A 25190-nucleotide genomic window follows, 5' to 3' on the forward strand; every position below is an offset into this window, starting at 1 on the left:
CAGCAGAGGTCACATAAAAGTTTCACCAAAAGAAATGAAGAAACGCTGGAACCAACTGGCAGAAAATTACTGTGCAATGGTGACCACCCAGAGGTCTGGAGGCCAATGCAAAAAGTGGCAGGACCTTGGTCAAGTAATTAGTGTAAGGTCGAAGGAGGCCATGTATAAGGGCTGGTGCTATTCCCTGCATTTTTCCTGCAGCTGTCGCGCTGCAAAAACTCCAAGTCATAGTCAACGTATTTACTGAGGCGTACGAAAGCATGGGCCTTACGCGAAACAACCATAAGACAAAGGTCCTCCATCAGCTTGTCCTCTCCGCTCAGCACTGCCCCCCAATTATCAAGATCCATGGCGTGACCCTGGACAACGTGGACCATTTCCCATACCTCGGGAGCCTCTTATCAACAAGAGCAGACATTGACGATGAGATTCAACAACGCCTCCAGTGCGCCAGTGCAGCCTTCGGCTGCCTGAGGAAAAGAGTGTTTGAAGACCAAGCCCTCAAATCTGCCACCAAGCTCATGGTCTACAGGGCTGTAGTAATACCCACCCTCCTGTATGGCTCAGAGACATGCACCATATACAGTAAACACCAAGTCGCTGGAGAAATACCACCAATGATGCCTCCGCAAGATCCTACAAATCCCCTGGGAGATCAGATGCAACAACGTCAGCGTCCTCGACCAGGCCAACATCCCCAGCATTGAAGCAGTGACCACACTTGATCAGCTCTGCTGGGCAGGCCACGTTGTTCGCATGCCAGACGCGAGACTCCCAAAGCAATCGCTCTATTCGGAACTCCTTCACAGCAAACGAGCCATAGACGGGCAGAGGAAACGTTACAATGACATCCTCAAAGCCTCCCTGATAAAGTGCAACATCCCACTAACACCTGGGAGTCCCTGGCCAAAGATCGCCTTAAGTGGACAAAGTGCATCCGGGAGGGCGCTGAGCACCCAGAGTCTCATCACCGAGAGCATGCAGAAACCAAGTGCAGGCAGCGGAAAGAGTGTGCAGCAAACCTGTGCCACCCACCCTTTCTCTCAACGACTATCTGTCCCACCTGTGACAGCAACCGTAGTTCTCATATTGGACTGTTCAGCCATCTAAGGACTCACTTTTAGAGTGGAAGCAAGTTCTTCCTTGATTCCGAGGGACTGCCTATGATGATAGAGTTCGTGCAAGTAATATTTTCATTCATTCACTGGAATTGCAATTGTAAATGTGACCATTGCTGGTCACAGGAATGTGGGAAGGGAGGACCTTGAGACAATCACTATCACTAGGGGGGTAGTGCTGGACAGGCTAATGGGACTCAAGGTAGACAAGTCCCCTGGTCCTGATGAAATGCATCCCAGGGTATTAAAAGAGACGGCAGAAGTTATAGCAGATGCATTCGTTATAATCTACCAAAATTCTCTGGACTCTGGGCAGGTACCAGCGGATTGGAAAGCAGCTAATGTAACGCCTCTGTTTAAAAAAGGGGACAGACAAAAGGCAGGTAACTATAGGCCAGTTAGTTTAACATCTGTAGTGGGGAAAATGCTTGAAACTATCATTAAGGAAGAAATAGCGGGACATCTAGATAGGAATAGTGCAAACAAGCAGACGCAACATGGATTCATGAAGGGGAAATCATGTTTAACTAATTTACTGGAATTCTTTGAGGATATAACGAGCATGGTGGTTAGAGGTGTACCGATGGATGTGGTGTATTTAGATTTCCAAAAGGCATTCGATAAGGTGCCACACAAAAGGTTATTGCAGAAGATAAAGGTTCGCGGAGTCAAAGTAAATGTATTAGCATGGATAGAGAATTGGCTGGCTAACAGAAAGCAGAGAGTCGGGATAAATGGGTCCTTTTCGGGTTGGAAATCGGTGGTTAGTGGTGTGCCACAGGGATCGGTTCTGGGACCAGAACTGTTTACAATATACATAGATGACCTGGAAGAGGGGACAGAGTGTAGTGTAACAAAATTTGCAGATGGCACAAAGATTAGTGGGATGAGGTAATTTTTTTTTGAGTGGTACAAATGTTGGGACATTCCATGGTTTCCCACTGTCTGAGGCTGGGGATTCCAGTGGGATGCAGCGAGGCACACCCAGGGCCCCATCGTGCAAGGCTGCGGGTCCGAGTGGGATGCAGCGAGGCACACCCAGGGCCCCACCATCCGAGGCTGCAGGTCCTAGCGGGATGCAGCAAGCCACACTCAGGGGAAGGAGAGCTCGATAGTGCTTTCCTGAGGTGCAGGATCTAACAGATATGGTTCAGATGATGACAACAAGTGCGGAGAGCATTGACCTTGCACGATCGCTCCTGGACACCATCAGTGGGATGAGGTAACGAGACGATCTGGAGAAGTAACAACAATCTCGCGAGAAATGGGAACACTGTTCGGGAACATGAGGGAGTGAATGTCGCAGCTAGCTGATACACCATCGGCGAATATGAGGGAGGGAATGTCAAAGTTAGCTGCTGCAATAAGGGACCACGCCCAGACCACGTGGCCATTGACAGAATCAACTGCCAATCCCACTCCAATCCCCAGACCAGCCTCCGAAGAGGACCAAGCCGGGCCTTCCACATTACTGCCTGCCCACACCCCCCCATCAAGAAGTGCGCATTACCCGAGATGCTCGAAAGAATAAGCTTGGTACCAACCAGAGAAACGCTGCGCCAGCACCTGCGGGCAGGGGTGGAGTCACGAAGACCAAGCGCAGTGGGCGGTCTTAGAATAAGGTGAAGGAGAGATGGGTGCAGCATTTTTTTGCTGCTGTTGTTACTGTTCTCAAATTAAAAGTTTTTTGTAAGTTATGTAAATTTACAAATTTAAAAGTTTGTAAGTGATCTTAACTGAAAACTTTAATAAAAATATTCTTTGTATCAAACTTTAAAGTTAATTTAAGTAAAAACAAGTGTTAAACTTTTGAATAAAATATATTTTAAATTATAACTGAATCATTTGCATTATTTGTTCCATTATTAATATAATCTTTTGAACTAAATAAGAATCCTATCCATTATTTGTACTATTAACACAAACCAACATTACGGAACAGGTCCAACCAGTAAACATGCTCCATTTGGAATAGTTGCCGCTGAGCCTTCAGGCAGCAAAGCGTTCACGAATGAGCTGCTGGTGCAAGGCTCGAGCAATCGTTAAAGGGGCACGACAGCCTGCCCTCCTCCGCTGTTGTGCTCCGGATTCAGGTAGTTGCATGGCTTCCTCGTCCTCCTCCTCGTTATCTGCATCTTCCTCCTCATCATCAGTCACTCTCACCTCTGGTGGGTCTTCTACCAGCTGCTGCTGCCTCATGATGGCTATATTATGCAGCATGCAACACACCAGAGTGAACTGACCAACAATCTCAGGGGAGTATTGCAAGTAGCCTCCGGAATGGTCCAGGCATCGGAAACGCTGCTTCAAGATGACAATAGTCCTCTCTATTATACTGCGCGTCGCAATGTGCGACATGTTGTATTCCCGGTCAGCTTCCATCTGGGTTACGCGTAGGGGCGCCATAAGTCAGGTGGTGAGGCCATACCCTTTGTCTCCCAGCAGTCAAACTGCCTTTCTGGCTGCTGCCGAAACATGGCAGATATAGCACTCTCGCATAGGATGAATGCATCGTGGGTGCTCCCAAGGTACCTTGCATCAACTGATATGATGCGATGCATGTCATCACACACGATCTGCACATTCACAAAGTGGAAGCCTTTTCTGTTCCTGTACATCTCGGAATCCTCCAAAGGTGCTCGCAAGGCGATGTGGGTACAATCAATGCAGCCCTGTAACTTTGGGAAGCCAGCAATCCTGGAGAAGCCCACAGCCCTGTCACGCATTGCCTTGGTGGGCATGGAGAACTTTATGTAATCATTCCTCCGGGCATATAGTGCAGCAGTCACCTGCTGAATGCAGATGTGTGTTGTGTGTTGAGAGATGGCGCACACATCCCCAGTTGTGGCCTGGAATGATCCAGATGCATAAAATGAAAGTGCAGCTGCAACCTTTACTTCAACTGACAAGCAGTCCTCCTGACTCTTCTAGGTTGCAGGTCTGCTTTTACTAACTCACAGATCTCAGTTACAACTTCTTGGCGGAAACGCAGCCTTCTCACACAGTCTGCATCACTCAGGTGCAAGTAGGAATGCCTGTATCGATATATTCGATGCGGGTAAGGCCTCCTACCCATCATCCTATGTGCTTTGAGGTTCCTCATGCGATGAAGGCTTGCACGAGGTATGGCATTGTCAATATTGCCCCCATAATTTTAATTGTAGCTTTACAAGAAGCTCAAAACAGCAGGACAAAGGACTTAAAGCTTCTTTCCTCTCTCTCTCTTTCTCCCCAAGGTCGATGCCCTAGTATGGACCACACCCTGGTCTGCGCATGCGCAATAGGCTTGCTTCGAATGTGAAGTTAGGCATTCAATGAAGACATTTGAGGCAACGAAGTCGAATGCAATTCTTTCATTTTAGATTTTTTTCCAAAGTAGCACCCCACCACTGACCGAATGTCTCCTCACCGGGCTCGAGGATCGACCAGCAGAATCGCTCCCTCGCCCGGACACAGGGCTCAGCGAACACCCGCAACGCACCCACCCCCTGCCCCCCGGGCTTTTTTAGAAGCTGCTGTATGTATAAGGGCTCTCATCCCTTCAGTTCGGCTGCCACAGCCCCGAGCCTGGGCAAGGGAGTGATCCTGCCGGCTGATGCTCCGACCCTCGAGCTTGGTGAGGAGACATTCGGTGGTGGTGTGGTACTTTGAAAGAAATCAAACATTAAAGAATTGCATTAGACTTCCATTTTCTCCATTTTGACCTTGAAAATATTAAGCTTCATGATGCATAATCTTTGTCTTCTTGACTCCCTCCCAAACTTCGCCTAAAAACAATGGCGCCTTTCTGCGCAGATTTTTTAATGCGCGCTGCTTTTTCTTAACTGCCCAGAAGGTTTTTTGGGAGTGGTCACATATGCCATCCTAGGAAAAATGTAAGTTGGCCAAATTTGCTTAAATGTGAAAAACTGGCGCAGACATCAGGTAACGCCAAAAAGTACTAACCTAAAAAAATTGTAACTGAGTTACGTTGGCGCAGAAACTTTGGGGAAACTTGGATATTTTAATTTACGCCAAAAAAAGCGGCACGTGCCAAAAAAATGGCGCAGATAACTGGGGAAAATTGAGCCCATGATTTCACTTTATGGACCTGATTTGAATTCACTACTCCAACTTACACTTCCTAGTTCAGATTCTGCCATGTTTATTAATACTTCAATCTGATTAGTTAAGGAGAAACAGTTTCTTGCCCTGTTCATACAGGACTCTAATGCCCTGTAGAGGGCACCATGTCATTTGGATGTCTAACTTACAGCAACTTCCAATGCGAAAGGTCATAGAAATTAAATGCGAAAGGGCAAGTCTGTTCGCCAGCTGCAGTAAATTCAGGCCCAATGTCTTGAGTTTCTTTCAAAATAAATTATCTTGTAGGTGTGACATTTCCTTTCCTACACAAAATATTTTTAAAGGACTTTTACTCAAGCAGTGCTAGACAATGTTACTGTAATTACAGTTTTATGATTACCTAGTTTTTCAGGTACAGTATCTTAATATGAAGTTCATTAAAATGACCTTCAACACAAATGAAACCTCCACAATGGTTCGCAGCTCATAAGATAACAGCATATTAAAAAGCTTGAGCTTTAGCACATCTAGCTAAGTAAGTATTAAGATGGTCACTAATATGCTAAAACTAGGCAAATGCACAATGGAGTCCATTATTACATTATGTATTTTTGATGTTGTATAAAAATTCAAATTGTCCATTTAACAGACTTAAATAGTTATCAGTTAATCCAGAATTTATAATGGGGACAAATGTGGCCTAATCTACTGCAAAACTGATATTCCAATTTTAGGATTGGGATCGATGTTGGTCAATGTTGCAGAAAAAAAAATCTTCAGCAGTAGCCTTCATAATGTCTGAGAGAGAATATGTGCTGTCATCAGTGAGCTAACTAGCTCGAGTCTGGCAAATTGAATCTTCCCATTTGGAACTTGCCACCTCCAAGAAGTGTTTTACTTAACACTTGCATCATGGATTTCATGTATGTATGGATGGGGAGGGGAAAGGAAAATATTTTGTGTGTTAAATGGATCCATAGAATATATAGGAATGCTACCACTTCATTGTGACATGAGGAGTAAGTTCTGGGAGCACACAAGTGTTATTAACTGCACTGAGAACAGTGTTACAGTAAATCTGACAGATGAGCACTTGTAGCCAACGTTCCCGGGTCTGGAGGTCCAGCGAGGGCCGCTCACATACTTTTATATGAGAGAAACCATGCATGCGCGAAATGTTGAATGGGCCGTGCAGCCATTTAAGGGGACCGCGCACAAAAAGAAAATAAGAGGGAGCATTGCTTGTAGCCCTTTACATGAATTGAATGCTTTATTCCAGTGCATCTCTAGATAAAGCTATCCCATAACATGACTTACAAAAGTCCCCAAATTGCAGCTGGTCTCTTATTTTATCTGTAATACTATATATGCATGCAAAGGATATAATTGGGGCCAGCATCTTGCCTGCAGTTTGTGGCTTTTTAAAAATGAACAAACTACAGCAAATGAAAAAGTACATTTTGGTAGCTGACAAAACACAAAACAGTTTGCATGGTCTGTGCCAGCACTACTACAAATACATATTGAATTTCAACTCATTTATAGTCAGAACATCTAGTTTTGATTGATCATGTTAAAAACTAAATGCGGGGCGGGGGGTGGGCAGGGGGAGAAGGTGGAAAAAACTTCTATAATGCATGACATAGTTTATAACATAGCTTATGACATTTCTAAACACAATAGTACCACATTGCCTTGTAGACTCAAATTACCTAGGCATACTACATGGTTCAGTATGGAAGCATCATTTAAAAGTTCCTTTTTGTGGGGAAGGAAAAGTATTGTTTAGTAATGAAAAATACTTTAATCCATCCTAATAACGAAGATAACACCTACATAATGGAGCATTCTGATAAGGATAGAAACGACTCGAGGGTCTCCAAGCTAGCAATAAAATTTACATTTTTACTAGAATATTCAAGAATGTATTTTCTGCCACAAAAAAGGAGGGTGTACTTTGAAAATAAAATACGCTTCAAAGATATTTTCTTCCCTTTAATATGTTTGTTGTTTGTAGCTTATACCATCATATTGATTTCAGTTCCACAAGCAGACCCTAATCAGCCAAAACCGGAAGGTCTGCAGACAACACCATTACAAGGGGAGCCACTAGGAGTAGTGACAAATTGGCCTCCATCGCTGCTGGCAGCTGTACAAAGGTGGGGAACCACACAGCCCAAGGCCTCTTGTTTGACCTCACTGGATACTACAGGGAAGCTCGTTTACACACTCACTTATGGTAAGCACCTAACAACTGAAAAGCTGTTGTAATAGACACTTGTTATTGCTATTGGTAATCATGTTTATAGTATATTTTTTAAATTCAAGATTGAATGAATGTGTGCTGTTGCCGCATTAAACAGATATAGGTACGGAGTTAGAGATGGCCCTTATGCCCAAAGGGATCAAGGGATATGGAGAGAAAGCAGGAAAGGGGTACTGAGGTTGAATGATCAGCCATGATCTTATTGAATGGCGGTGCAGACTCGAAGGGCTAAATGGCCTGCTCCTGCACCTAATTTCTATGTTTCTATGTTTCTATACTTTATAAAACAGCTTTAATACATGAGACTGAGAATTAAATAATGGTACAACATTACGCAAAAGCTTTGTCACTGCTCACTATCAAGAGGGTGGGAGAAGATTGTATAAAGTTAAAAGTTCCTACCTTTATCATTCTAGAAAGGTCTCCAGCATCTGCCAGTTCCAGTACAATGTTTAGCTCATTGTCTTCAATGAATGATGCAAGATATTTTATTACATTTGGATGGTTCAGTTGCTGTGAAATACACACGCATGCAAATCATTTAATCAAATATTAGCCATTGCGGATTTTACACGTATCCATAATTCCCTAAGATGCAATGTAGTCACCCGTAATTTAAATCTTACTCGACTAACCTGATGAAATGATGATACCAGCCTTAAAAAAAATGATAATCATCTTTGGTATTCCAAACGATACAGATTCTTAGCTCAGCTATGATGTTTGAGTTTTGATTAAATCCTACCACATTCTTTGTACCCAGTGTGCTGTGGCAGTGATGGGAGTTAATTGTAGTTCTGCATCTGTTGTTCACAATTTATATTAAAGATTTAAACACTGTTGTTCACAATTTATATTTCTATTATCGATTTAGACTTTGGAATCAAAAACACAACTTCTAAATTTGTGGATGACATCACATTGTGGGGGAATAGGCAGTACTGAGAAGGACTGTAACAAATTACAGAAGGACATGAATAAACTTGCAGAATGGGTATATAATTGGAAAATTAATTTCAACACAGATAAATGTAAGGTATTGCATTACTTGGATGGTGCGAGTCTGGGTGAGGTAGAGGAGCAAAGGGATCTCGGAGTACAAATACACAAATCACTAAAAGTAGCGACACAGATTATAAAACCAAGCACAAGGGTTTATTTCTAGAAGGATAGAATTGAACAGTAGTGAAGCAATAATAAACTTGTATCACACTTGGGAGTACTGTGTAAAATTCTAGTCACCATATTATAAAAAGGATATAGAGGCACTGCAGAGAGTGCAAAAAGATTTACATGGATGATACCAGAAATACAAGGGTATACTCCAGGATGGTATGTTGCCTCCCTGGTGCAAGGGTCAAGGATGTCTCGGAGCGGGTGCAGGACATTCTGAAATGGGAGGGAGAACAGCCAGTTGTCGTGGTGCACATTGGTACCAACGACATAGGTAAAAAAAGGGATGAGGTCCTACGAAATGAATTTAAGGAGCTAGGAGCTAAATTAATAAGTAGGATCTCAAAAGTAGTAATCTCGGGATTGCTACCAGTGCCACGTGCTAGTCAGAGTAGGAATCGCAGGATAGCGCAGATGAATACGTAGCTTCAGCAGTGGTGCAGCAGGGAGGGATTCAAATTCCTGGGGCATTGGAACCGGTTCTGGGGGAGGTGGGACCAGTACAAACCGGACGGTCTGCACCTGGGCAGGAATGGAACCAATGTCCTAGGGGGAGTATTTGCTAGTGCTGTTGGGGAGGAGTTAACCTAATATGGCAGGGGGATGGGAACCAATGCAGGGAGACAGAGGGAGACAAAAGGGAGGCAGAGGCAGGAGACGGAGGGGAGATGGGGGGCGGAGAGGCCCGGGGCGGGGAACAGGAAGGGCCACTGTGCGGCAGAATTCTAAAAGGATAAAGGGTGTTAAAAAAACAAGCCTGAAGGCTTTGCGTCTTAATGCAAGGAGTATCCGCAATAAGGTGGATGAATTAACTGTGCAAATAGATGTTAACAAATATGATGTGATTGGGATTACGGAGACGTGGCTCCAGGATGATCAGGGCTGGGAACTCAACATCCAGGGGTATTCAACATTCAGGAAGGATAGAATAAAAGGAAAAGGAGGTGGGGTAGCATTGCTGGTTAAAGAGGAGATTAATGCAATAGTTAGGAAAGACATTAGCTTGGATGATGTGGAACCTATATGCGTAGAGCTGCAGAACACCAAAGGGCAAAACACGTTAGTGGGAGTTGTGTACAGACCTCCAAACAGTAGTAGTGATGTTGGGGAGGGCATCAAAAAGGAAATTAGGGGTGCATGCAATAAAGGTGCAGCAGTTATAATGGGTGACTTTAATATGCACATAGATTGGGCTAGCCAAACTGGAAGCAATACGGTGGAGGAGGATTTCCTGGAGTGCATAAGGGATGGTTTTCTAGACCAATATGTCGAGGAACCAACTAGGGGGGAGGCCATCTTAGACTGGGTGTTGTGTAATGAGAGAGGACTAATTAGCAATCTCATTGTGCGAGGCCCGGGGAAGAGTGACCATAATATGGTGGAATTCTGCATTAGGATGGAGAATGATACAGTTAATTCAGAGACCATGGTCCAGAACTTAAAGAAGGGTAACTTTGAAGGTATGAGGCGTGAATTGGCTAGGATAGATTGGCGAATGATACTTAAGGGGTTGACTGTGGATGGGCAATGGCAGACATTTAGAGACCGCATGGATGAATTACAACAATTGTACATTCCTGTCTGCCGTAAAAATAAAAAATGGAAGGTGGCTCAACCGTGGCTATCTAGGGAAATCAGGGATAGTATTAAAGCCAAGGAAGTGGCATACAAATTGGCCAGAAATAGCAGCGAACCTGGGGACTGGGACAAATTTAGAACTCAGCAGAGGAGGACAAAGAGTTTGATTAGGGCAGGGAAAATGGAGAACGAGAAGAAGCTTGCAGGGAACATTAAGGCGGATTGCAAAAGTTTCTATAGGTATGTAAAGAGAAAAAGGTTAGTAAAGACAAACGTAGGTCCCCTGCAGTCAGAATCAGGGGAAGTCATAACGGGGAACAAAGAAATGGCAGACCAATTGAATAAGTACTTTGGTTCAGTATTCAATAAGGAGGACACAAACAACCTTCCGGATATAAAAGGGGTCAGAGGGTCTAGTAGGGAGAAGGAACTGAGGGAAATCTTTATTAGTCGAGAAATTGTGTTGGGGAAATTGATGGGATTGAAGGCCGATAAATCCCCAGGGCCTGATGGACTGCATCCCAGAGTACTTAAGGAGGTGGCCTTGGAAATAGTGGATGCGTTGACAGTCATTTTCCAACATTCCATTGACTCTGGATCAGTTCCTATCGAGTGGAGGGTAGCCAATGTAACCCCACTTTTTAAAAAAGGAGGGAGAGAGAAAACAGGGAATTATAGACCGGTCAGCCTGACCTCAGTAGTGGGTAAAATGATGGAATCAATTATTAAGGATGTCATAGCAGCGCATTTGGAAAATGGTGACATGATAGGTCCAAGTCAGCATAGATTTGTGAAGGGGAAATCATGCTTGACAAATCTTCTGGAATTTTTTGAGGATGTTTCCAGTAAAGTGGACAAAGGAGAACCAGTTGATGTGGTATATTTGGACTTTCAGAAGGCTTTCGACAAGGTCCCACACAAGAGATTAATGTGCAAAGTTAAAGCACATGGGATTGGGGGTAGTGTGCTGACGTGGATTGAGAACTGGTTGTCAGACAGGAAGCAAAGAGTAGGAGTAAATGGGTACTTTTCAGAATGGCAGGCAGTGACTAGTGGGGTACCGCAAGGTTCTGTGCTGGGGCCCCAGCTGTTTACATTGTACATTAATGATTTAGACGAGGGGATTAAATGTAGTATCTCCAAATTTGCGGATGACACTAAGTTGGGTGGCAGTGTGAGCTGCGAGGAGGATGCTATGAGGCTGCAGAGTGACTTGGATAGGTTAGGTGAGTGGGCAAATGCATGGCAGATGAAGTATAATGTGGATAAATGTGAGGTTATCCACTTTGGTGGTAAAAACAGAGAGACAGACTATTATCTGAATGGTGACAGATTAGGAAAAGGGAAGGTGCAACGAGACCTGGGTGTCATGGTACATCAGTCATTGAAGGTTGGCATGCAGGTACAGCAGGCGGTTAAGAAAGCAAATGGCATGTTGGCCTTCATAGCGAGGGGATTTGAGTACAGGGGCAGGGAGGTGTTGCTACATTTGTACAGGGCCTTGGTGAGGCCACACCTGGAGTATTGTGTACAATTTTGGTCTCCTAACTTGAGGAAGGACATTCTTGCTATTGAGGGAGTGCAGCGAAGATTCACCAGACTGATTCCCGGGATGGTGGGACTGACCTATCAAGAAAGACTGGATCAACTGGGCTTGTATTCACTGGAGTTCAGAAGAATGAGAGGGGACCTCATAGAAACGTTTGAAATTCTGACAGGTTTAGACAGGTTAGATGCAGGAAGAATGTTCCCAATGTTGGGGAAGTCCAGAACCAGGGGTCACAGTCTAAGGATAAGGGGTAAGCCATTTAGGACCGAGATGAGGAGAGACTTCTTCACCCAGAGAGTGGTGAACCTGTGGAATTCTCTGCCACATAAAGTGGTTGGGGCCAATTCACTAAATATATTCAAAAGGGAGTTAGATGAAGTCCTTACTACTCGGGGGATCAAGGGGTATGGCGAGAAAGCAGGAAGGGGGTACTGAAGTTTCATGTTCAGCCATGAACTCATTGAATGGCGGTGCAGGCTAGAAGGGCTGAATGGCCTGCTCCTGCACCTATTTTCTATGTTTCTATGTTTCTATACCTATCAGGAAAGGATGAGCAGACTGGATCTCTTTACGTTTGAAAAAAGGCTGGGGGTGACCTAATAGAGGTCTTTAAAATTATGAAAGATTTTGATAAGAGTAGATACAGAGAGAGTGTTTCCACTTGTGGGGAAGAGTATAACTAGAGGCCATCAATATAAGATAGTCACCAACAAATCAAATAGGGAATTCAGAAGAGACTTCTTTACCCAGAGAGTGGTGAGAATGTGGAATTCACCACCACAGGGAGTAGTTGAGGTAAATACTATAGATGCATTTAAGGGAAGACTAGATAAGCATAAGCATAAGCATATGAGAAGGGAATAGAGGGTTATGCTGATAGAGTTAGATGAGGAAAGGCGGGAGGAGGCTTGAGTGGAGCATAAACGCTGGCATGGACTGGTTGAGTCGAATGGCCAGTTTCTGTGCCGTATATCCTATTCAGGTCCCAATCTCAGCCACCATGCTGGGGCGAGTAGGCAGAGATCCGGTATCTCCTCATGTCTAAAAAGAGCATCATTATTGGAGCACTTTTGTAAAGTTCACGGTGTCAGCTTACATGTAACATTAGTTGAGGTATAGTACCATGGAGCATCCCCATGAATGAGATACTGATTCATAATTTTAAAAACCTTGGTTTCATTGTAAGTGTGAAGATTACTATATATCTGAGATGTGAACAGTTCTTTTGTACAGAATCATGGGATGCTTTTATTTCCATTACTGATCCTGAATGTGGATTTGACAGTGCTTTGTCAATTTCTACAGTTGAATTCAAGTAAATAGCAGAGATTAAAAGCAGAGAACCAAAACAATTCCCCCAAAATTCATAGCACTGAAGTACACATGCAACTGAATTTATTTCAATAAACTATATGGAACTCAATTACTTACAAGGAAGATAAACCATGTAGTTAAATGAGTTAGTGTCATCTTTTTATTAAGTTACAAACTTAAACTATTAAGTAGCTAAGCATTAATCAATTGCAAGAGGAGCAATGAGAAGTTGACTTCAAAGAAAGACTGCTCCTATACCAACAAAGTCACCTTCATAAATTATGCTCTGTACACAATGGGTAGCCCATACCACATTAGTGTTCCTGTGAAAGAGATCATGGCGAAAGTGTCCATAGCTAGAAGGCAAATGCTGGTGTGTGGCTCACTTTGTATTTTATTGCAAATATTCTAGAAACCTACTTGCCACAGATGAACCCATAAAGTGGCCACTGGTATAGTACAATGTTTTTAAGATTAACCCTACTGATTAACAGTACTCGATCATGAGCACAATGAAAGCCGTCACGAGCACTAAAGGTTTATGCCGTCAACAGTATGACAAATTTACTGTATGCAATAATTGACTAGGCTCCCCCAAAAATCCCAATAGTTTAGAGAATCCAACTTAATTAATTGTAAGATAAAGATTGCACAAGTATTTTCTGCAGTTGTTTTGGTTGTTTAAGATCCACCAGATAAATAACTTGCATAAATATAAAGACAAATTCTTACAATTATTTTCCCCAGTTTCTAATCCAGTTCTCAGACCCCATTCTTACCTTTAACAGATCTATTTCTTTAATGCAGTCTTGACGAGCTTTGGCATCCATCATTTCAAATATCTAAGACAAAATAGTAATTTAAGCTTTCTTTTTCATTCCCAATACACAAAACTAATAGAAATACAAATAAAAGGGGAGAAATTGCTTCACACCCCGTTTGGGGCGATAAGTTCTGCGGTAGCACAAAAGTACCACCGGGCACTATGCGAGCGACTACAACGCAACTTTCCAGTTTAGCGCGCCAAGAAGGAAGTGGAGAGCTAAATCAAGCACTGCCACTTCCCTTGGAGCGCTACAGCTGGCAGGAAGAGCGCTAACCGTGCAGCGCTGTCAAATCTAGAGGGCATCGCTTTCAAGAACGGAGGCTCCTTCCTTCCCTTAAAGGGAAGGGCCATTGCTGCAGGCTCTGCAATGAAAAGAGGTACCTCGGAGGGGCTAATGGGTGTGGCAAACAAGGCTAATTTCTAGCCCAAAAGGTTTATTCTACTTTTTCATCATTATGAAGACCTGTATTTATCCTTGTAATAAAATAGTGATGCAAAATGAAGCAAGAACAATGATTATTTTAGAAGCACAATTTTCAAAATACATCTGAAAAAGCGGAGTAATATTTAGCCAGATAAAATGATGCACACAAAAATAACTTTGTACCAATCAATATAGTGAGAGTCATATGCATGGTTTGGACATGCATTTCACGGCAATATTCAAATTTTATATTACACACTCGCAAAGTTCCTGTAGCATTACATGCTGTGAGTCAGAGGTTACACTATTGCAAAGAAAGGTGCAACAGAAGCAGTTCATTTCTCCATTTAAAAATTTTGGGAAGAAGTTAATAAGATACCACCCCAGACATGGTGGATTTCTTCCATTGCTTCTGGGAAAATAAATTGTTTTTGTTATTTCCCTTTGCCACTGCAAGTAGATACTTTTTTTTTAATGTTCCCTTTACATACCACATCTAAATAAATAAATCTGTTCATGTAATATAAGGGGTGGCAACTCTGCACATTTACTGTCCACCTGTTTACACCTGTACTTTAGGCCAAAGTTGTAAAATGGCAGATGAAACTTTTGTTCCTTCTTTATAGAACATCTCCACAACAGCGTCACCAACAGCTTTTGCTGAAATGTTTAAATTCAGGAACTTGTATTCAGAGCCTTTCTCCAAACTAGAATAACGGACAATCTTTCCAGAATGTAGTACTGTTTACACTAACATTGGTTTTTAATCTCCATATATACACATAGAGAGATGCAGCATCACAAGTTATAAAGCCCCAGGTTGCAAGATCAGCCATATATAAATGGGATGGAGGAGAGCAGGAAGAGGAGGAAGTGAAAAATAACATTTTTGGCTTTAGCTATGATTAACAGTGGCAAAGGTTTAAAAGGGAATACGTATTGCATTTAACATGATATACCTGTAGTACATAAAACTTTAATACATTAGTGGACGTTCTGTGGCATTACTTAAGCTAAGTAAAAGGATCTGCAGGCTTAAAAGACTTGCATTTATATAGAACCTTTCATGGCATCAAGACGTCCCAAAGTGCTTTGCAGCCAGTGACGTATTTTTGAAGTGTAGTCACTTGCTTACAATAAGAATGCTTATGTTATGTAACATAACAATGTATTATCATGGTTATTAATATATGAATCTACTTATCTATTATAACTCACTTTCTGCCATGCAGTAAAAGTTCCTATTATTACACATCAGTGCGTCCTCTGATTTACAGTGATGGATAGAAAAATAGATCAATCCTTCAGCCAAACATTTATTAAGCAGAATGTCCTTCTCTTTGAGTTATGACAAATTCCTTGATCAGAAGGCATTCTCTGGCTTGATCTTTTCTGGCTGTTCACAATGTTAACTGATAACAGTTAGAAATTTTCCATCCTAAACGTTAGCTTGTCTTTTCTCTTTCAGACACTGATGGATCTACATTTATCGTTTGATTTTAGATCTCCCATTTTTCAGTTTTTTCTTTGTATCACCTACAGAAATTCCAAGTCAGTTGTGGCTGGTTCAGAATATCTTGTGAAGTGCATCAGCAACCGATTTATATTGAGGCTAAACATGTAGCATTATAGTTTGGTACAATAGCATAGAGGTTACGTTATTGGACTAATAATCCAGAAAACACGAGTTTAAAATCCACCATGGTAAATTGAATTCACTTTATTTAAAAAATTCTGGAAAAAACGAGCTGGTATCAGCAAAAGTGAAACTGCTGGATTGCCGTAAAATCCCCAAGTCACTCGTGTCCTTAAGGGATGGAAACCTGCCGTCCATAACCGGTCTGGATCCTATGTATGACCGAAGACCCACATCAACATGGTGTGCATGGAGGCTCCATGACCATCCCCATCCTCAATGATGGCAAAACTCAGCACACAAGTGCAAAAGACAAGGCTTAAGCGTTTGCAATAATCTTCAGACACAAGTGCCAAGTGAATGATGCTTCTCGGCCTCCTCCTGAGATCCCCACTATCACAGATGCCAGTCTTCAGCAAATTTGATTCACTCTACATTATATCAAGAAACAGCTGACTCCGCAAAGACTACGGGCCCTGACAACATCCCAGCTGTAGTGCTGAATACCTGTATCACAGAACTAGCCACGCCTCTAGCCAAGCTCTTCCAGAAGGGGTAAAGAGAACATTGGCAACTATAAGACAATGTGAAAAATTGCCCAGGTATGATCTGTCTACAAGCAGGACAAATCCAACCCAGCCAATTATCGCCCTATCAGCCCTTGCTCCATCAATAGACAAGTGATGGAAGGAGTCAACAGTGCTATCCAGCAGCACTCACTCACCAGTAACCTGCTCACCAATGATCAGTTTGGGTTCTGCCAGGACCATTCAGCTCCAGATCTCATTATAGCCTTGTTCCAAACAAGAGAGACTACCCTTGACATCAAAGCAGCATTCAACCGAGTGTAGCACCAAGGAGCCCCGAGGAAAACTGAAGTCAGTGGGGATCAGGAGGAACACTATCCAATGCCTGGCACAAAGGAAAATGGTTGTGGTTATTGGAGGCCCCGGATATCACTGCAGGAGTCCCACATTGCAGCGTCCTAGGCCCAACTATTTTCAGATGCTTCACAATTGACTTTCACTCCATCATAAGGTCAGAAATGGGTTGTTCACTGATGACTGCATCATGTTTAGCTTCATTTACAATTCTTCAGATAATTCACGCAGCAAGACCTGGGTGACATCCAGGCTTGGGCTAATAAGTTGTAAGTAACATTCATGCCACAAAAGTGCCAGACAATGACCATCTCCAACAAGAGTCTAACCACCTCCCCTTGACATTCAACAGCATTACTGCTGCCGAATTCCCCATCAACAACATCCTGGGGCTCACCGTCGACCAGACCAGCCACCATAAATGCTGCAGCAAGAGGCTCACGTCCTGACCCCGCAAAGCCACTTCACTATCTACAACGCGCAAGTCAGGGGTGCGATAGAATACTCTTTACTTGCCTAGGTACAGCTACAACAACACTCAAGAAGCTCAACACCATCCAGGGCTTGATTTGATCTTCATCCATTAGCCTAAACATCCACTCCCTCCATCACCAGTATATTATAGTTGCAGCGTATACTATTTATAAAAGGCCCTGCAGCAACTAGTCAAGGTTCCTTTGGTAGCACGTCCCAAATCCACAACCTCCATCACCTAAAAGGACGAGGGCAACAAGTGCATGGGAACACCATCACCTCCAAGTCACACATCATCCTGACTTGGACATACATCACTATTCCTTCATTGTTGCTGGGTCAAAATACTGGAATTCCATACCCAACAGCATTGTGTGTGTACCTTCACCACATGGACTGCAGCAGTTCAAAAAAGCGGCCCACGACCACCTTCTGGAAGGTAACCAGAGATGGACAATAAACGCTGGCCTTCACAGTGATGCCCACACCCCAAGAATGAAAACAATTATATGAATCACTGTTGTAGGCACTGAATACCATCACACCACAACATGACAGCACTATAAAATAAAATAAATCTAAATAAACCAACACATATCCAAAATTCGTATCTGATTTCCAAAGGCAGAGAAATACATAGGTGATTCTTGCTTCTGATCCCTGTAGCTCTTGCTTTTGACTGTTCTTGCAGTACAACAATACTACTACATTTCATCTAAATGTACCTACCTGCACTTTCTTCAATGCTACAGGCATCCCATCTAGTAGGCATGCTGCTCGATATACTTCACTGAATTGTCCACGGCCAATCTTCTTCTCTATTTGGAAGTTTCCCAATGTATTGAGGCCTAAATCGGGACGCAGGGGCTTCTGTAAATTTGAAACATGCACAAAGTCAAATATAGTGGCAAGAAAAAGAGAGAACGCACAATAATGTAATAATAAGGCCATGTAACCCCATCCATTTCTATTATCCTGACACAATGTTCTTTGGAAGTGAATTCTTAATTGAATGCTGTCAAACATATAATTCATATATAAATATAGCAATACAATGCAAAGCATTTGGAAAATCTGGCAGAAAAAAATAAGGATTAGAATTAGCATATATCATTTTGAAAATTAGAAATAATGTAAAATACTGTACAGATCCAATTTGGAAGTGACCCAAAATCCAGCAGCAGTAACTGTTTTTGAACTTTCCCCACATTTTTTTTTAAAGTTCCTTGAGTCATACATCATTCCTCACCAATGAAGGCAGGCAGACCACCCTGCCAATGGCACTCTTAAACCTGCTGCTGGGAAAGTAATAAGCTCTTTTTAAGGTGCTTCCGGATTTTTCTTTCTATTTGAATGGGGAGTGGGTAAAGAGAAGGAAAGCCGGGGTCTTTGCTTGGCACATCTTCCTCAAAGTACAACTAATGTGAGAAGTCACGATAAGGAATCACAAGTACAAGTAAGTGTCTCATTGTTCTGTAAAGCAGTGCATGGAAGCACTAAAGCGTGTGTCATCTGTCATTTTTGTCCACTTTCAAAAAATACAATTGCTTTTAATTAACTTGAGAATATGCGGCTGTCAGCAAAGACACCCATCTGGAAATATTTTTATTAAATTCGGTCTTCCCAGTGGTCAGTTTGGCAACACTAACAAGTTTACTTGGAGTTGTCATCAGCTATACAAGACCCGCGTGTCAAGAGCTGGTGGTCTTAGCACCCCACTAAGCACAATATAAAATAAGTGAGACAGAAGCCAGGAAAATGCCACTGATGGACACAAGATCAACTTGTTAAACTATTGTATGTAGTGTCTGTTTGCTTCTACTATTCTGGTATACACCTTGCTGATACTAGATTTTATTTCAAAACACTACTTAAAATTAGAGGTTATTCTCAGCATTTTAAGCCTTTTTCCCCCCAAAAAATGAGGTTCAACAGGATATCATTACTCATCTACATATAGCTTTAAAACCAATCTATACTTCACAATGTCATCTCCTGTTTCAGCCTCCCCCAAATCTGTCTGCTTTGCTTCCTGCCTTAGTCAATGCCAATCTCATACTGTTCCTCTTCCCCAGCAAGTCTTGGATGCAGTCATCATTTCTCAGCCTACTTGGATATTGGACCACTGCCTTCCCATCCCCTCCCCCACCCTTGCCCTTGAATTGTTCAACCCTTTCACTCTGAGAACCTATGAAAGGAACTGCTCGGAAGCCTTTGAAATAAACCTTAACTGCTGTGTTCAAGGCTTAGTTAAGTATTAATAAAAATAGAAAATTCAATGTACAGTATGCCTGCCAGCATCTGAAAAAGAACATTTAAGGTTAACATTTCAGAGTCCCTACCAGAAATATTAACCTGTCTTTTCTCACTTCAGATGCTGACAGATACACTCTGTATTCCCAGTATTTTGTTCCCCAGATTTCCAGCACTTACAAATTTTACAACTACTTATTTGTGTTTGGTTTGTTACTGACACACTTAAGTTAATGTACATATAAAAATGCATATGGGTTGGTAGGGAGTATTCTCCATTAATTTAATATCACAAGGACCTTTACTGAAAATGAAGGAATGTGCAATTGGTAAGTCTAACATTCTGCAACAGAAATTTACAGAATGAGTTTTGGAAATGCCACATGACAGACAACATATGCCAGAAAGGAAATTGAGTAAAGATTAATGTTTTTTGACAGATGCAGTATTCTTGCATTTAACACCACTGTTTTACCCTGAATTTATAAAAATCATGTCGTGGATTTTGCTAGAATTGGCTACAAACAGATCAATAAAAAGTCTAATTCAATGAGCCAACCCAGCAAACTGTAGAAAATGTACCCTTTATGCATTTGTTTTTAATTTCTGCTAGTTTTAACACTACATTGGAGTCATGTAGACCACTTGTACACAACTGCTCATTAAGAGGCCTGCCGATAGTTGAGGTTTTCCTCAGATTTTGTGTTTTTGTACTTTTTAATTTAAGGCAAATGCCGACTACAACTATCCTACCCCTTCTCCCACTTGATATTCTCCAAAGGCTAAGCACCAACTTGATCCGAGACTGTAGATGGCAATCTGCTTCCAGCCCGCCATTCAGCACCTCTATGCAGCAACTTTCCGGAGACTCGGTACTCATTAAAGTTTGTGGGTGGTGGAAACAAAATTTATCCTGTGTTCCATCACTTAGTGACACAACACATTGGAAACTCAACAAAATAACTTAACTCCAACAACCAAAGCTTGAGCCTCTTTGGAGAAATTGATGCATTTCTGCCAGGTTCCAGATTCTCGCTCTTATTAAACTCATCAGCAATTGGATATTTGTGCATGACCAGAAAGTGCATTTATACCTGCCTCCTTCCATTAGATCATTAAGGGCTGAAGAGCATAAAATACTGTACCTTCAAAAGACAACATTTCAAAAAGGAATCCCCATCTTGTTTGCCTTGGGCCTAGGCACAGACATCTCCCCCACAATGATTGTTGGAATATATATTGAGACAATAATGTCACGAACATGTGAAGGGATCTCCTGTCCCTTTGTACTTTTTTTATAAAAAGAAAAAGATACATGCCACCAGTTTCAAAATAGTCAACATTTGAATTAAAATCAGAGTTTGTGGAAAGAAACCAAAATGAAAGTAATATTTGTGCATATCATTTTTTGATACTGACAATGCAAGTCTGTAAATGATTGACAGCTCTGAATGCTGCCATCAGCATATCAGAAAAAACAAAGCAAATAGAAACAGACTCAAACCAATAGCGGAAAAGTTAACATTTTAAATGTATATGAGCTACAACTGCTGATCAATTAAAATTATAATGTATTTGATCGTATAGTGCATATAGCGATAGCATAAATAGAAACAGAGTTTAAAAACAGCAAGATGTACATATTTGAATATTTCAGAATTTGTCAATTGCAGATTCATTAAGTAGAGCACATTTACAGCACTATTTTTTGTCTTTTTGGCGTATGTGATAACTTGACAAATGTTAGCATCAGCTTTTGAGGAACTATGACAACCACATGCTGAGAGCAAAGTCTCACTAATGTGTTCTGGCATGCAAGTCTGTAATCACACATTTACATATGCAATGACCTACATTTGCATGTCAGATCACACACTGTCTTGGTTTATTAAAGCCAGGCACCTCCCAGTGCACTGTGAAGACATTGGTGATATAAGGCCAGAGGGTGGTGTTTCTTGGCAGCTGAGGGACAAACTGCCACCTAGGATTAGGCTGATGCAGGCTGAGCATTAGACACTTCATTAGAGGTAATCTGTTTAACAGTGGGCAGTGTATGTAAACTTCACAGCCTATTTGCAGCACCTTTTCCTCCCATGGCCTCTCTTCAAAAGGCCAGAGTAGCTGAGCGACAGCTTGTCTCATCTGCTGCCTTGTCCTGTCATACAATTTAGACATGGAGAACTGACGTGAGGAACAGCATAACTGTACATTCCTAACCACCACTGGGTCACTTTTATTCGCAATACAATTTGTTTGCTTTTTGTTCCACAAACTCAATTTTGTACCAACAGGGGCTTTCATTCAGGTCAATGGAATGTGACCCATACAAACCAATTCTTGCTCCATGTTAAATTAAGCACTGCTACCCAAATTTAACAAAACAGAATTCAAGGTTCATTTCGCAACTCACATTTAGATACTCAGGTTTTCCAGAATTCTGTATCTTTTAAAAATTCATTTAAAGTGAGCGTGTTTACAGTTACTATCATGCTACATTTTATAGAAGAAAATTGTTTAAAATAATTTACAGAATTTATGAACAGCTGATATTATTGGAAAATTAGTGAAATATAAAAAAACTTTTCTGAATTCACTAAAAGGTTTCAAATCATAATATAAAGAGTTGTAAAAGAATGAAATAGATTGGATGTATACATCGTTTTCCAAATGTAAAAAGCCAGTAGTCTTCACTTTAAAAAAAATGTAGTCACAATGAATTATTTCCCTTCTACCTTCCAGCATTATAATTGCTTCTTTGTTAACTATGTTTCACTCCGTTAGCTGATGACCTATCAGGAGTAGGCTAATGACTGATAATGTAAGTGAGCTGCAGCTTCATGTAATTATTTTGTAAACAGGATATTACAATTTCGATTCAGTTAGTCTCACCTAGGTGAACCAATAGTGCACTCTCTCATTCGGTGTTCTACCTAGGAAATAAATTAAGACTCCAAGTAGGACACACAACTGAAATTGTCTTAGTCCACCCATACCCAGGACATAGACAGGCTAAGTGAGTGGGAAAAAATTTGGCAGATGGAGAATAATGTTGGAAATTGTGAGGTCATGCACTTTGGCATAAAAAAATCAAAGAGCAAGTTATTAGTTAAATGGAGAAAGATTGCAAAGTGCCACAGTACAGCGGGACCTGGGGGTACTTGTGCATGAAACACAAAAGGATAGTATGCAGGTACAGCAAGTGATCAGGAAAGCCAATGGTATCTTGGCCTTTATTGAAAAGGGGATGGAGTATAAAATCAGGGAAGTCTTGCTACAGCTATACAAGGTTTTGGTGAGGCCACACCTTGGAATTCTGCGTGCAGTTTTGGTTTCTATATTTCCGAAAGGATATACTTTCTTTGGAGGCGATTGAGAGAAGGTTCATTAGGTTGATTCCGGGGATGAGGGGGTTGACTTATGAGGAAAGGTTGAGTAGGTTGGGCCTCTACTCATTGGAGTTCAGAAGAATGACAGACGATCTTATCGAAACATATAAGATTATGAGGGGGCTTGACAAGGTGGATGCAGAGAGGATGTTTCCACTGATGGGGGAGACTAGAACTAGAGGGCATGATCTTAGAATAAGGGGCCGCCCATTTAAAGCAGCGATGAGGAGAAATTTCTTCTCTGAGGGTTGTAAATCTGTGGAATTCGCTGCCTCAGAGAGCTGTGGAAGCTGGGACATTGAATAAATTTAAGACAGAAATAGACAGTTTCTTAAACGATAAGGGGATAAGGGGTTATGGGGAGCGGGCAGGGAAGTGGAGCTGAGTCCATGATCAGATCAGCCATGATCTTATTGAATGGCGGAGCAGACTCGAGGGGCCGTATGGCCTAATCCTGTTCCTATTTCTTATGTTCTTATACCAAAAATGCAGAGCATCAAAAGTGCCAACAAAATTTCAAATTCACCAATAAACCCTGTGTGTAGCACATTGTTCGTTCAACTGACAAAACAGTAATTACAGCAAGATGTACCTCATGCGTCATTTCCCTATAACTAGTCGTGTATTTCCCAGTAAAATCTCATTCATGTCCCTGACCCAACTGTCAAAAATACTCATGAGAACACTGTATAACACCTCTCCTTTCTATTATTTAACACATGGAGAAAGAAAGAGGGTTGTGGAAGCCTCAGCACACACAATAGGCAGCTAGGAAACTCCTGGTCACCCCACAAAAAATGTCAACAGTAAACACTGTATAAAATAAAATATGATGGGCCAGCATTGCAGGCTATAACATAATCATAGGATGCTGATAAAATTCTAAACTGCTTGAGCTTATTCTCTCAGTTCAAGAAATCATCACAACGCTGGAGTGTATTACAACCTTGTAATACACCCTCACTATGACAAGTTAGAGCTCCTCCTGCAAGCCAATACATCACTGTACAGAACCTCAAGCAATCAGCATATATTGTTTTAGAACAAAAGATTCCTCGCACTCCAATGCATTGCCAGAAAGTACTGGGATGAAATCTCATAATGAATTCCCAATCATCACTGTGTCGTCAATGTGGCACAAAGAAGATGCCAGGTGCATTTATCAAGACAAAGCAGTGAGTTTTTTTAAATCACTCTCTTAAATGATGTCAGGCACATAAATCAAAAGCAGGTGTTACACTGGCTCAAACTGTTGGTGTTCATTTTACTATTAAAAGGAGTCAAATCACCGATTTTACAGATTTGTAGAAAAATAGACAAACATCACAATTGTTTTATTCTGAGATTTATTTTTTTTTTTACAGGTCAGAAGACTGCTGTACAACCCATATTCTGTATTCAGACCACATGGTATTTGCCAAGTTCTTGATGCAGCTAGGCTGCCTGATTTGTGCAGTAATGCCAAATGTCCATTAAAATTGTGACTAATTATTAAATGGTTAACCTCAAGCAGTGGAGTCTGAATGTTGTAAACTTGGTGTGAAGCAAGACAGAATGAAATGCTGTCACTATGAATGCAAATACCTCAATTATTAGAGTCAAAAATGTACCAGTTTCAAAATCTATTCCATAATATTCAATCTACAGGAGTGATGCTAAATGCTGGAAGCAAACTGACTGTTTCTGATATTAATCATAAACTGATAGCAAAAGTTGAGTTTAGTCTCTCAAGTTACTGATCCAGAAGTGCAAGTACATTTCATATATACAGTTCAAAATTTTCTACATTCATTTGCAACAAGCAGATTGATGCTGTCTCACTGTTGTGTCTGTTGAGCGTTGTAGGATTCAGACTGTAGAAAGTGTAACTATATTGGAGCTGAAATTGGTCAATACCGATGGTCCGCCCATGTCGTTTCATACCGCAGAGACCGAACAAGACAAAATTTATGAAAATTTTGCGCGTTATATCGGCGGTATGCATCTGTTTGATGGGTGGTGTGGCATGGAACTGTGCATGCGTAAATTTTTTTTCCTGATTTTTTTTCCACAAACGTTTTACCCGCGATTTCGGGGGTCAGGGGTCATCCACGCATGCATAGTGAGTTGGGGAGAGAGAGAGAGAGAGAGTGTGAGAAGGAGCAGCAAGGTAGTCGAAGGCCAGTGAGTTTGAAAATAGATAGCACAGTGGATAAAAAATTGGTAGCAAATAATAATTATTCAATTTTAACACAAGAACAGATATAT

The 25190-nt window shown here is 41.6% G+C and overlaps 1 protein-coding gene across 8 annotated transcripts in view; it reads right to left on the reverse strand.

Annotated features, from left to right (window-relative positions):
- nek7 (NIMA-related kinase 7) overlaps window positions 1-25190 on the reverse strand; it is a 287464-nt gene that overhangs the window by 75881 nt on the left and 186393 nt on the right. For all 8 annotated transcript variants that reach the window (XM_070887310.1, XM_070887316.1, XM_070887307.1 and 5 more), the window contains 3 exons: window positions 18034-18174; window positions 13843-13905; window positions 7852-7962 (listed from right to left, as the gene is read on the reverse strand). In XM_070887310.1, the coding sequence (XP_070743411.1) occupies window positions 7852-7962; window positions 13843-13905; window positions 18034-18174 (315 nt within the window). The remainder of the gene's footprint in view (window positions 1-7851; window positions 7963-13842; window positions 13906-18033; window positions 18175-25190) is intronic.

This window comes from Pristiophorus japonicus, chromosome 8 (assembly GCF_044704955.1).
Source record: "Pristiophorus japonicus isolate sPriJap1 chromosome 8, sPriJap1.hap1, whole genome shotgun sequence".
Classification (NCBI taxonomy): Eukaryota; Metazoa; Chordata; class Chondrichthyes; family Pristiophoridae; genus Pristiophorus; species Pristiophorus japonicus.